Consider the following 13,444-nt stretch of genomic DNA (forward strand, 5'->3'; position numbering starts at 1 on the left):
TAAGTGGGGATAATGCTACGTCCAACAGAAATAAGAAATTTTCCACCGGCGAAATAGTTCGGAATAACAGTACACTAAAAAAAAGTGCTGTTATGCCGGGCTGGACGCGAAGAGGAGACATTAGTGATAATGATTCCCGCCACTTAATACAGTCAATAGAGCCAAACCAGCCAATTCAATTGAGAAAATTAGGTTTACATACAATTCCAAGAGATACTGTCCAGATTTCCGAAATCTCCAAGTGAAACTCAGTCAATTAATGACCAAAAACTGCATCAGAATTAACTTGTGCAGAAGTCATGCTAAATTCCTACTGTTTCTCATCGGATCGGCGTTGTGTTCTTCCGAACTGCAAAGACGATAGGAAATTATTCTTTCTTTCATCGCGGGGCAGTAATGGGGTAGCGATACCTTTGGTAAAAAATTATTCAGCTGTAACAATAGTTAGTTTCTTTTAGTTTCATATTTCCGGCATGTAGAAATTCAAGAGTGTCGTACCCATTGTTCGGAGGAACTGTCTGTGATGTGCCTAATAAAACCCTGCCCATTTCCGCACAGAACGGAACAACAGTAGTAGAGCCCACACAATGGATTATTTAAAAAAAAGAAATGCAAAGCCTGTAATGTCAAACAATGATTTCTATGCAGGATAAATTAATGGCAGAGCTTAATCTGAATAGTTCTCCAGATTTGTGTGGTGGGAAATGCCACCAATATCCCCTCCCTCCCCCCCCCCCCCCTCCCAAACAAATGTCTTCCCTATTCATTGAATACATTTTGTACTTCACACCTTACTACGTCATACAACATAAATCCAGCATGCATAAGCAATGATGAACAAATCTAAAAATTTGGCAATGCCGCGCGTATGTCATTTACAGATTGCCATTTGCAACCGCGAGAGATTAAGTTTTGTGAACTAAGGTGCTAACACAAACAAAACCCTTTACACATTTATGACGTTAACTGCCACTAGATGTGTTAGTTTTAGTAATTTTTCTTCTCGGAAGAACAGCAGTGGATATTTTTTCCGTTCATTGTATCATTATTTTATGCGCGATTCATCAATTTTTTATTTTTTTTTTATTTTTGACGTAGCAATAAAGAAGGCAGAGGAAAAAGAAAAAAAAAAATATTACTCAGAAACGGCGTTTGTGGATTTTGAGTTATCGAGTTTTGACTCGTGATTGACAGGGAGACATAGGGAAAATAATATGCCACGTCAATCTATACATATACCAATTGCAATTGATATGTATCTATATAATGCTGATCTATAATTCCCCGGTGGCAAATTAGACTGTTACAGTTACTTCTCATCACAGCAATTCACAATATAGCAAATATGTATGTTCGTTTCAGCTACGTACCCAACCTACCTGCATATACCAGAACAATAGATTATTATTTTTAAGTTAAAAATAATATTTTTTAATAATAATTATCCCAACATATACAGGAAATATGGGGGAAGACTTTTAATTTCAACAATACAGATTTGGGGAATCAATAGACTTTAACAGACATTTTATGCACACCTTCAAATGACATCAGCAATCATATAAATATAGATTGAATTTCCATCTCGGAAGTTCAAAAAATTTTTTTTATATCATTATCATCTCATCATCAACATGTCTGGGATTTTAGAAAGTTCTAGTGTATCCGATAATAGCATTCAAAAGGGGAAAGAAATTGACGAGTTAGAATCAGTTAACTCCGAAGTTGAAAGAAGTCAAGGTGAACATGGTAACATTTTAGCTGAATATACCGAAGATCAAGTTATGCAAATGGGTAGACATTATGCTTCTACTCATGGGTTAGATCAAGAATTGTTCGCTAAGGCCGCTGCTATCGCTAGAGCTCCAAGCTCATTCAATTCCATGCCATTCTTATCTGATCTGGAAAAGTCTGGTTTACACTTGGAAGCTACCAAGAAATGGCACATTCCTGCCAAATTAATTGGTGTCATTGCTGTTGGTTCTATGGCTGCCGCTGTGCAAGGTATGGATGAATCCGTTATTAATGGTGCCACCTTGTTTTATCCAAGTGCCTTTGGTATCACTGAAATGAAGAATGCCGATTTATTAGAAGGTTTAGTTAACGGTGCTCCATATCTTTGTTGTTCTGTTATTGCTTGTTGGATGAGTGATTTCTGTAACCATAGATTGGGAAGAAAGTGGACTATTTTCATGACTTGTTGTATTTCTGCCATTACTTGTGTTTGGCAAGGTTTAGTTAATAACTGGTGGCATTTGTTTATTGCCAGATTCTTCCTTGGATTTGGTATTGGTATTAAGTCTGCTACTGTTCCAGCTTATGCTGCTGAATGTACTCCAAAACATATTAGAGGTTCCTTGGTTATGATGTGGCAATTCTTCACTGCTGTTGGTATTATGTTTGGTTATGTTGCTTGTTTGGCCTTTTATTATGTTCCACATTTGAGTTTTGGTACTGGATTGAACTGGAGATTAATGCTTGGTTCTGCTTGTATTCCTGCTTTCCTTGTCTTGTTCCAAATTCCATTTGTTCCTGAATCTCCTCGTTGGTTAATGGGTAAGAACAGACACAAGGAAGCATTTGAATCATTAAAGGCTTTGAGATACGAAGAAATTTCTGCTGCCAGAGATTGTTTCTACCAATACGTTTTGTTGAATGAAGAAGAAGGTAAGTATGATGTTTCCTTCTGGAAGAGATTAGGTGAATTGTTTACCGTCAGAAGAAACAGAAACGGTGCTTTGGGTGCTTGGATTGTTATGTTTATGCAACAATTCTGTGGTATTAACGTTATTGCTTACTATTCTTCATCTATTTTTATCAAGGCTAACTTTAGTGAAATTTCTGCATTATTGGCTTCTTGGGGTTTTGGTATGATTAACTTTACTTTTGCTATTCCAGCTTTCTTCACCATTGATAAATTCGGTAGAAGAGCTTTGTTATTGACTACTTTCCCATTAATGGGTATTTTCTTGTTGATTGCCGGTTTTGGTTTCTTAATCAAGGATCAACAAGGTCAATTAGCCATGGTTATTGTTGGTGTTTACTTGTTCTCTGCTGTCTACTCCTCGGGTGAAGGTCCAGTTCCATTCACTTATTCCGCCGAAGCTTTCCCATTGTATATCAGAGATTTAGGTATGAGTTTTGCTACTGCTACTTGTTGGTTCTTTAACTTTATCTTGGCATTCACTTGGCCAAGATTGCAAAACGCCTTCACTCCAACAGGTGCATTTGGTTTCTACGCTGCTTGGAACATTGTTGGTTTCTTCTTGGTGTTGTGGTTCTTGCCAGAAACTAAGGGATTAACATTGGAAGAATTGGATGACGTTTTCTCTGTCCCAGCTATGGAACATGCTGCTTATCAAACCAAGAGCTTCTGGAATGGTATTCAAAGAATTGTTTTGCACAGAAACGTTGACCCATTACCTCCATTATATCACCATCAAAAGATGGCTCTTATGAATCCTGAATGGAATGAAAAGTCCGAAACTGCTCATGTTGAACAGAAGTAGTTGAAGCTTAAATTTCTTCAAATGTTTAGTTCTTGTTATACACTTTTAGTTTGTTTAGTTTTTTTAGAAATAAGATATTTTTACTGATAATCAAGTAATGTAGGCAGCTTCTTGTAGTACCTTTTTTTTTCTTCCAATAGTTTACTCTACATGTAAGTATAATTTACAATGTGCTTAAACTCGAGATAATATACATGTAACCCCAGCAGAGTAATGTCAATAAACGAAAGCCATGATAGTTTCTCAGAGCATTCCTTTGTCGGCACCATAATATATATGAGTCATTTATATTATCCCCCTCCCCTCCCAGTTTAGCGATATTCGTTATAACTTCAATGATTACGTTTATATTTCAATTGTAAAAGACTATCTCATGAAATCTCTTAAATAAGAACCTAATTTATTAGCACCTTCTTCCAAAGCATCCTTCAAAACATCCAAATCTTGATTAGCATTACCAGAGAATCTTGACGCAAATTCTCGTGCAGATGCTTCTATATCAGCCAATCCACCAGTTCCAGAACGACCACGACCACCTGGTCTACCACCATTTGCTCCTTCTTCCTCACCGAAATACGAAGAGGATGAAATGGATTGGGCACCACTGTAAGCTTGTAATTTCAGCCTAGCTTCATTCTTGGCTTGCTCATCGAATCTAGGACCTCTACCAAAGAATTCATCAGAGGAAATCCCCTTTTGGGTACCATACTTGTTGGACACTTCTCCGGTATATTTAACTTCCTTGTATTGTTTGGATGGTCCGGAACTTACATTGTTTTCACCTTGAACCATACCGAATCCCAATTTTTGGAATTGTTGTGTGGTTTCTTGAATTGGAGCTGGAGTGAGAACAACATCGTCATTGGATTTGCCCAAAGATAAAGATTTCTTGGGTAAAGTGGCAGCTGGGGCCGGGGTAGGAGTGAGGTTTTCATTAGGGTTGTATCCTAACTTGGCGGCTTCTTCAGCTTCTTTTATGGCTTGTTTTTCAAGCTCTTCAAAATCAATATCAGCTGGCTCAGACTTGTTTATTCTCTTGGCAGCCAATCTGGAAGATCTTGGTCCATTACCTTTACTCAATAAGATAGATTTTTTAGCACCACCGACAGCGGAGGATGTAGTCTTTAATCTGGAAGATGTGGTGGTGGTGGTGGTGGTAGATGTACGAGGAGTAGTAGTTATTGGTTTCTTCTTGGTTAAATCGTCGGTGGATACACTTGGAGAAACATTCTTGGACGTAATGGGCGATGGAGTGGAGTTAACCGGTTTGGTCCAGTTGGAAAAGAAATCGTCGGTGGATTCACTAGCGGAATCAGAAATCTCTAAATTATCAGTAGTGTCTTCCAAGGTGACAACATCTGGATGTTTGATGGCATCAGCCATAGCCTTTTGCTTTAATTTTTCCTTATACTTTTGAGCCACGGGAGAGTTATATTTAGCCACGGCATCAACACCATTCTTATTATTTACATATTGAGAACCTCCATGTCTTTGGAAAAACTCTTTAGCATGTTGGTTACCGCCAAATTTAAAATTTCTCAATTGGATTCTTTGCCACGAATCCAAGTTTGTCGATTTCACAAACGAAATATGGACACCCAAATTTCTATGAACCGATGAACATTCAAGACATAATAAAATTCCAAATGGGATTGACGACCAAGTAGGGTTTCTATTGGAACAATCAAAACAGACTTGATTGGCCGGATCTTTTCTTAATCTATCAAAGATCTTGGCTGCTTCTTCTTTCGTAGCAAATGAATCGGACATGTCTAAGATCTTTCAAGCACCAACAAAATTTACTCTGGGTTGAGTATGTGGGAAGATAAATGAATCGAAAAAAAAACAAATGGTGAAATCTGTGACGTGTACCAACGAAAAATAAGAGATTGTGTTTGCACGTGACTCGTGATCTTCTGATCCAGAAAATATAACAATCACGTGCAACGTTAACATACTTGTCATACATTAAATAACAGTCTATACATATATACAATTAAACTAATGGAAAGGTCTTGAAGCACCACGAGCAAATTCAACAATCTTCCATCCTTCGGTAGTCTTGTTTTCAAATTCTTCAGGAACTCGGGTTAAAACCATGGCGTAAGTACTCAATTGAACACTATCTTCAGTACCAGCAGCAATTTCTCCAGTCTTGGCCTTTCTGTAAAGATGGATTTCTTGGGCTCTGCAACTAACAACAATAACTGGGGTTTCATTTGGTTGGATGGTTTTGCAAGTAACAATTTCAATACCTCTGATATCCAAGATCTTTGAATCGGAGAATAATCCTTGTTGGATAAATTGTTTGTTATTGGCTTGCCAAACATTGTATGGGGCTTCACTCAACCATTGTTTTAATACAGCATCTTCATTCTTGATATAAGCATCCAAGATTTCTGGAACAATATAATTGGTCAAAGTCTTTTGGAAGTCGGTTAATCTAAAGTTTGGATCCATCATTCGAAGTTTCTTGATGACTTTAGCTTGTTCGGTTTCGGCAAAGAAACCGGTAACCTTTTCAAATATAGTACGTACTAACGCAATTAATCCATTTTCAGATTCTTCCCATTTTTCTTGTAAATAAGAAATACCACGACCTACCGGAGACTTAAGTTTAAACTTTTCCCACTTTTCATTCAAACCAGGACCAGAGGCCTTGTGTTCAGTGGCAACTAATTCACCTCCAGCTTCTTCGTTTTCTCTAACAGGACCTTTCCATCCCTTTTTGATTCTGTCTTGTAATTCCTTTTGTCTCAAGGCCTCACGTTGTTCCTTAGTAAGGAACCCACCGTATGCAGTTGAAGATCCGTCATCAATAACTTCAGAAACATCCTTGTAAACTTGGGTTTTTCTAACTGGTTCAAATGCCTTGTCGGCAACGTCAGCGGTGACTCTAACGGTAGTTCTAACCCCTTTACCTACAGGAGAGTCCCATGCCTTGACAGCAACATCACCGGCGACATCAGCAGCTTTCAAGACAACTTTCCCAGCAGCAGAAGTACCCAATTGTGCCTTGGCGTAGGCTTCCTTAGCACGCTTAAAAGCTTCAGATTCGGCCATTCTCCCAGACTCATCTTGTAATGCTTTGATGTTTTCCTTTAATTCAGAAGACTTTTGCACTTCTTGCTTGAATGTGTTGAAGAAAACCTTCATCGGCGATTCCCCACTTGGTCTGTCATTGAAGTTAATGCGGGAATAGTGAAATGAACGGGCAGCCAAAGTAGGAACGGCAAATTTGGCAACTGATGCTGCAGCAACGTATTGGTTAGGCTTTACTATGGTTGATCTCAACATAATGGAAAATTTTTCGTAAGTCGTATGAAAGATATTATTATTATTATTATTATTAAAAGGACTTGTGTGTGTGAATGTGTAGTTGATTTGTTTTTACTTTATACAGGACAAACAAGTAGTATCAGAAATGAACCAACTTGATTGAAGGAGGGCGGGGTGGCGTTAACTATGTACAGTGAAGAAGTAAAACTGGCAACACTCCACTCTTCATCCATGAGAATTTTTTTTTCTTATAATTTTTTTTTTTCTTTCGCATTTCTTTTTCCTAATGGCAAATCCGCTCAGGTGCGTATTTCGGTCCCGGCATTTACCACACGAGAGCTACCAGGTGGAGATCCAATCTTTAACTATATCGGTCAGTAAAACGTACGGCTACAACCAGTCTATGTACATAAATATATATTCAAATCATTTCTTATTTAATTTCAGGTATAATTGGAGCAACTTAGTTACAACTCCAACTATAGCTGCACCAGCAACTGCATAGTTGATACCAGTTAACGTCTTTTGTTGTCTTGCTTCAATCTCCACCGCTTCATGATAAGGAATGTCATCACGGAACGAAATCATCGTATATAATGGCAACCATTGGAAGTATTTGCCATTGCAGTACTTGGCCAAGGTATAGTCCAAGTTCTTCTTAATCAAATAGCCAATACTAGTAACCTTTGTTGACATCTCATAGAAATTCTCAAGGGCTAACTTACAAATTGCATCGAGATCCTTCTTTCTGACATCAGAATACTTGATAAATGCCGCTTGTATGTCTTCTGTTTCTTCAATCAACTCCATCAATACTCTCACATCTTCAAACCCACAATTCATACCTTGGCCATAGAAGGGAACCATGGAATGGGCAGCATCTCCAATGAGAATGGCTCTGCCATTGGGACTGTGATATGGGTAGGCACTGACTTGCATCAAGGAACCACGAGGATTCTTTTCATAAGCAGTGGCCAAAGCCTCTTCCCCAATCAAGTCATAGGCATCAGGGAAGTTTTCCTGGAAGAAGGTCAAAAATTCTTCACTGGTCTTCAAAGATTCAATAACTGACCATGGACTGAAAAATGTCGAAGTAAATGACCCATCCTTGTTGGCCAAGGCAATCAACATATAATTGTGTCTGGGCCAGATGTGTAAGTGGTTGGGGTTGATATGGAATCTGCTCACGGCTTCAGGGTCTTCATTAGGAGGAATATAAAGTTCCAAGTATTGCATGTCGACATAATTTTGCGAGTAGTTCAATCTGCTAAATCTCAGCATTTGGTATCTGAATTGAGAATGGGCCCCATCTGCACCAACAATGTAATCAAACTTGAACGTTTTAAATTCGTTATGTTGCTTGGAATCAAGGAAAACCATACTGGGTTTAACTTCAGTGGTTATGTCGTTCAATCTAATCAACTTGTGGTCAAACAATACTCGGACATTTTCCTGCATGTCAAGCTCGTTCAAAAGACATTCATTTAAGAATCCTCGGTCGATAGAGTTTATACATTCTCCGTACAATCCATATAATTGAGATTCTTGCTTGGTTCCGGTAAGATCATGAATCATTCTTCCCTTCATAGGAACAATATATTCCAATACTCGGTCGGTAATTTCCTCGTCAACGTACTTCATGGCACGGATCCCACGATTACTAATAGCCAAATTAATCGATCTCAAGTTCTTTTGCGATCTATCCTTGACGGTTCTTGGGTCCGACCGTAATTCAAATAAGGTCACCAGATAGCCTTTCTTGGCAAATGCGAGTGCGGCAAGACACCCCACCAAACCGGCACCTACAATACCCACAGTTTCCCCCTGACTGGAAGAATCGTGACTATTGACCATAGTAGGAATGTGGTGATTGTTCTCGAGTATAGCTGATGTATTTACAGAGTCCATGATAGTGTTGCTAGGTAAAGAGAATCCAAAAACCAAAAAAAAAGAGAGACAACCGTAAATTTTTATTGTATCAGCTAATTTTTTTCGTCTTATATAAAGAAAGTAGGCGAGGTAAAAATCATGCGATAAAAATTTAGTCTTTTTCCAAAATTGCAAACCGTTCGGAATTTTATGCCGTACAGTACCGTTTCGTGATGGAATCTGTCAAGTTGTCATGCCAATCGTCTCTACTATTAATTTAGTCGACCTAGTTCCAGAATTCGGAACCACCGGGGGGCGAAGAACGATAGTATTACGATGTCGATCGTGTAGAAATGGGGTTTACAGCCGATTAGTCCCACGCGTGTCGACAAGGCGGCAAACGTTTAAGGGGCACAGTAAAATTTATTTCGGTTATGCGGAGTTTAATCTTAATTATACATTCGGTTATCCGAAGCTTAATACCTCGCCTCTGATTGACTCAACCTTAAAGCTATACCAAGAGCTACCATGTGCGTGGTATTATTCGTTAGGCAAATGTGTGTAATTTAGTCTGGCTACTAAGCCGAATTACGAACGTCGGTCAAGATACATGCGTTGTCGATCGACAACACTACTCAAGTGGCTAATTAATATACGACATAAACATCATGCATATGGCTATTGTCTCAGGTTGTTATGACATTCTCGGTGTTTACGAGGGAGGGCGGTGGTGTTTAGCCGGTTACTGTTATTGGGTGCAAAATATATATATAACTATACAATCTATACGAACTATTGTCCCTCCACAGGAACAGGTGAAACTTTGCTGAGTTTGACCTTCATTTCTTCAATCTTCTCCCTAACTTCATCAACTTGCTGTTGTAATTCATTATTCCTTTGATAAAACTCTTTATTGGCTTTGATTGTATTTTGAAGGTTTTCCTTCATGGTCAATTCCTCGTATTTTTGATTCAATTCTTGTTTTTCCTGCGTGAGTTTCTCATTCACTTGTTGAGCAGTGGATAATTGTTCCTTGTATTCTTTACTTTGATTCATAATCTCTTGATGGGTGGTTTGTAACGTGTCTATCTTCTGTTTCAACTCGTTCACCTTAATCATTAAGTCGTCATTGACTTCTCTTAAATTGGTTAATTCATTTCTGTTAGAGTTGAATGAATTGGCGTGAATCAAGTGAAACTCATTTTCATACTTGATTATTTCTGGCTGAATATTCAAAATATCTTGGAAATTAACAGGCCCCGAGAACAACTCCTTTGAATTGATGAATTCAAGCAATTCATCACCGTCGATTTGTAAAATCTTTTCTTTGTTACAGGAAACTGCCCACACAATAAGTCTAAGAATGAAATCAAATCCTTCAAATATCACAAAATCAAGAATTTTCAAATTTATACTGAAATCTTCAAAATACTTATTAAAGAAATTCCCAATAATTTCCTTGTATGTTGAATTCAAGTTGATTCCCTGTAAGGTAATATGTTTAAACACATCAGTCAACTCATCTTCTAAAGTCCGATTAACCTTGTAAAAGAATTCTTCCTTGATCAAGTTCTGATATAACTTGTTCAATTTTAGTAACACATACAACCTTTCTTCTGGTGAAAATTCTTGGATTTGGTTAATCACAGCTGAACTGTTTATAACAAATTTGGTAAGGTTTACCCTGGTATGTTCTGCCTTACTACCAACTTCATTAACCAAGTAGTCCAAAATAATCAACAAATCTTTAGCATTGGAATCTTGAGTCGACTTGTCAATATATTCATAACTGCCATTTGCATGTCTAGCCTTGTTCAATAAACTGGAGAAAGTCTCCTTCAGACTCAACTTATATCTAACTTGTAACGTCTTTAAGTAAACCAAATATCTCACTTCATTAGGAATTCCGCTGATCACCTTCTGTTCAACTTGGTCAATACCTTCATTTCCTTTCAAAAACTGATTACTATAATCTTCAACTATCCCAACCCAATATTGGATATCCTCGTTATCAGACTCGCCTTTCAATACATCAATTTTGGCTCTGATAGTGTCATTTCCCAAGGTGTTGTTGACAAACAAATCTGAGGTCTCATGAAATTGAGGCGATGAATAAATCTCAACTTGTCTGACGGCAGATATCTTGGAGATTCCGTCGGATAAGGTGAAAGAAAGTGGTTGTATAATGTGTGGTGAATCCTTCCGTGGAGGAAGTGGTGGTGGAAGGTCAGAACTGGATACGTTGTTTGGTTGTTCTGAAGCTGTGTCGTCAATTGGGACAGAGGTCAATGAATCTTGAGTATCCTGAGCAACTTGCTCTTGCGGTAGTGGCTGGTCACTCATGCTTGGTGTTGCTTCCTTGTGGTTGTAAATGTATGTGGTAAATTTTATCTGTGTGGTTTTCTGTTATTTTTTTTTTTGTTTGTTTGTTTGACACCGCGCAACAAAATATCTCCGCCACTCCCTAAACAATTATAAATATGTATTAAGAAATATGCTATAAAATGCTACTTTAACCTTCTTCGTTTAGATGGGTTCCGTCGTGGAGTTGTTATTTCTTCTTTCTCTAAATTAACAACTTGCTTAGTAATCTGAACTTCTCCGGAATTACTTCTTTGTACTTGTTTTGGTGGTGAAGTTGACTTCAATGGTGTGCTTGACCTGGACCTCTCTTCGTAACTCGGTATTTCAATAATAGTTCCCTTTGATGCCCACGTATCCAACATCATCAATTTACCTCCTCTAGACCGAGTTCTTGTTCTACGTACTTCCCGTATAGGACTCTCTGTTTCGTGAATAACCACCAGCTCCTGACTATCCCGTTTTTTTGAATCCACCTTGCTCGGAGATATGGGTCTGGTTATAGTGCTAACAGGTCTTATCTTTTCTGACTCTTTGATTGAATTAGATTCAAATTTCGGTGATTTATCTCCAGAGACTTCTAATTCTGGCTCAATCAATTCAATAGAATCAGACTCGATCATAGGCATGTGTGTTCCATTATATTTCAAATCTGGTATCATCTCTTCAACAGGTTCCACCAGGAAGGGAACATCAATTTCAGATAAAGAAGAATCATACTCTGCACTAGTCACTCGTTGAGTTCGAAGCTTCCTGGTCTTGGAATATCCAGACTCCGGTAATTTTCTCGTAGTGTTTAAATTTTCTGATTCCACTTCTTGAGTAGAACCTAACACGATCGGCGAATGTCTTTTACTAACAATAAAGTCATCTATTTTCTTTCTTTTGGGCTCAACTTCTTCCCCAGAATCATGTTTTTTCATTGGTTGAAGTTCTTCGACCGAATCATCACTCATTCTTGAGCTAATCTCAACCGAATCAATAGTAATAGGTCTAGTGTTAGTATTGTCAACTAAATTAACTGAAATAGGTCTCGATCCACTCCCTTCATGCTTTCGTTCCACTTCACGCTTCCCTTCTGACTCGGCTTCAGTTGATTCCACAAAAATCGTTTGAGGTTTGTGTTCTTTAATAATAGCCACATCATTAGATCTTAGTCTTCTAGGAATGACCTTTTTAGTCCTCACTTCAGTAGACTTGGATAGTTTCACATTAGTGTCTGATTTAGAATCCTTAGTACCATGTTTTCGTCTAGCAACGTAAGATCTTGGTTCAACATCCTCAGAGAAATCTAAAAGAGATCTCTGAGAAATGCGGCTATTGGGTTTAGTTTCCTTAGCTGCTTTGTGCTGGACTTCATCTGCAGAATCGACATCAATAGGTTTGTCCTTAATTAATTCGGATTCATCTTCATCAATATCGATAGATTCGGGTATATTCATTTTAGAGTAAGAGTTGTCATTAATTGTTTCGCTGGGATCAGTTTTTCCAACATCTGTAGTTTCCTTTAAATTAGGTTTGAGTTCAGCCGAGTTACTGTTCTGTGAATCGATTATATCATTAACAGAAGCACCAATCTTTCTTGCTTGAGAATCTTGTTCCAATTCGTGAATATAGTTTGTTTTATACTTCAAGGCAGCTAGTGATGGAGTGGATTCAATCTTCTTGATAGTTTCGTCTTTGTCTTGAATCTGTGGTTGTATTTTCTCGATAGACTTGGGTCTCAGAGTATGAGAAATATGTGATGCAGTGGGATCAGTTCTTTCTACTTTGTTTTGCAATCTCGGTGGTAGTTTCTCAAGGGACTTAAATCTCAACCAGTGAGCAGGCTCAGATGAAGGTGGGTCTCTCCGTTCGATGCTTTTGACCCTGTCTTGCAGGACCTCCTCAATTGAATTAGATCTGGATCTGTGTACAGTTTGCGAAGTAATAGTGTCAACATCAAGTTTTTCAGTAGTTGCTTTAAAATTATTAGCTAGACCATTGACAGTAGCTGATCTTGATTCTTGGTTAACCTCGATGTCGGGAAGAAATATTCCACCCGAATTCGGCACCGAGTCATATTGCACAACACTAGGACTAATTGGCTTAACTTCCACAATTGAGTGATCATCATCAGAATCGGCAATTTCATCTTCAGTAACTGTTTCATGTTCACCCTTGTCAACATCAGTCTCTTTTCCTGTTTGACTATTCTCAGATTTCAATGATGCTGTAGTGGATGCTAAATCTTCTGAACTTGATCTGGAACTATATACTAATGGTTCTGTAGGTGGCCAAGCAAATGTAGCTTGGTTATTGCTTCTAGTATTAACTTTTGGTGGTAGTTTTCGTGTAAGAGCAATAGGCTCTGATTGAGGCCATGCTTGCACTTTGTGGGAACTTTCAATGGGTTCTTTAGCTTGATTAATATCTTCCAATCGCAG

At 38.2% G+C, this 13,444-nt stretch overlaps 5 protein-coding genes across 5 annotated transcripts; 1 reads left to right on the forward strand and 4 right to left on the reverse strand. All coding sequences in view use genetic code 12, as the record gives it.

The window, feature by feature from the left end:
• Positions 1 to 1,614: 1,614 nt before the first annotated feature.
• HGT19 (Hgt19p) lies at positions 1,615 to 3,595 on the forward strand (the record flags this gene model as incomplete). The annotated part of the gene is made up of 1 exon (XM_007375911.1): positions 1,615 to 3,595. The coding sequence occupies one exon, from the start codon at positions 1,635 to 1,637 to the stop codon at positions 3,507 to 3,509; it is 1,875 nt and encodes a 624-aa protein (XP_007375973.1).
• A 2-nt stretch (positions 3,596 to 3,597) lies between these two features.
• GLO3 (ADP-ribosylation factor GTPase-activating protein) lies at positions 3,598 to 5,326 on the reverse strand (the record flags this gene model as incomplete). The annotated part of the gene is made up of 1 exon (XM_007375912.1): positions 3,598 to 5,326. A coding segment is annotated over one exon (1,012 nt), but the record flags the coding sequence as incomplete, so codon positions are not given.
• Positions 5,327 to 5,460: 134 nt separating this feature from the next.
• TIM44 (protein translocase subunit) lies at positions 5,461 to 6,983 on the reverse strand (the record flags this gene model as incomplete). The annotated part of the gene is made up of 1 exon (XM_007375913.1): positions 5,461 to 6,983. The coding sequence occupies one exon, from the start codon at positions 6,804 to 6,806 to the stop codon at positions 5,511 to 5,513; it is 1,296 nt and encodes a 431-aa protein (XP_007375975.1).
• A 90-nt stretch (positions 6,984 to 7,073) lies between these two features.
• BNA4 (kynurenine 3-monooxygenase) lies at positions 7,074 to 8,715 on the reverse strand (the record flags this gene model as incomplete). Its single annotated transcript, XM_007375914.1, has 1 exon — positions 7,074 to 8,715. The coding sequence occupies one exon, from the start codon at positions 8,694 to 8,696 to the stop codon at positions 7,215 to 7,217; it is 1,482 nt and encodes a 493-aa protein (XP_007375976.1).
• A 135-nt stretch (positions 8,716 to 8,850) lies between these two features.
• On the reverse strand, positions 8,851 to 11,227 carry SPAPADRAFT_61780 (uncharacterized protein; the record flags this gene model as incomplete). The annotated part of the gene is made up of 1 exon (XM_007375915.1): positions 8,851 to 11,227. One exon carries the CDS (start codon positions 10,998 to 11,000, stop codon positions 9,450 to 9,452), a length of 1,551 nt encoding a protein of 516 aa, XP_007375977.1.
• Positions 11,228 to 13,444: the final 2,217 nt, after the last annotated feature.

Source organism: Spathaspora passalidarum, assembly GCF_000223485.1.
Source record: "Spathaspora passalidarum NRRL Y-27907 unplaced genomic scaffold SPAPAscaffold_5, whole genome shotgun sequence".
NCBI lineage: Eukaryota > Fungi > Ascomycota > Pichiomycetes > Serinales > Debaryomycetaceae > Spathaspora > Spathaspora passalidarum.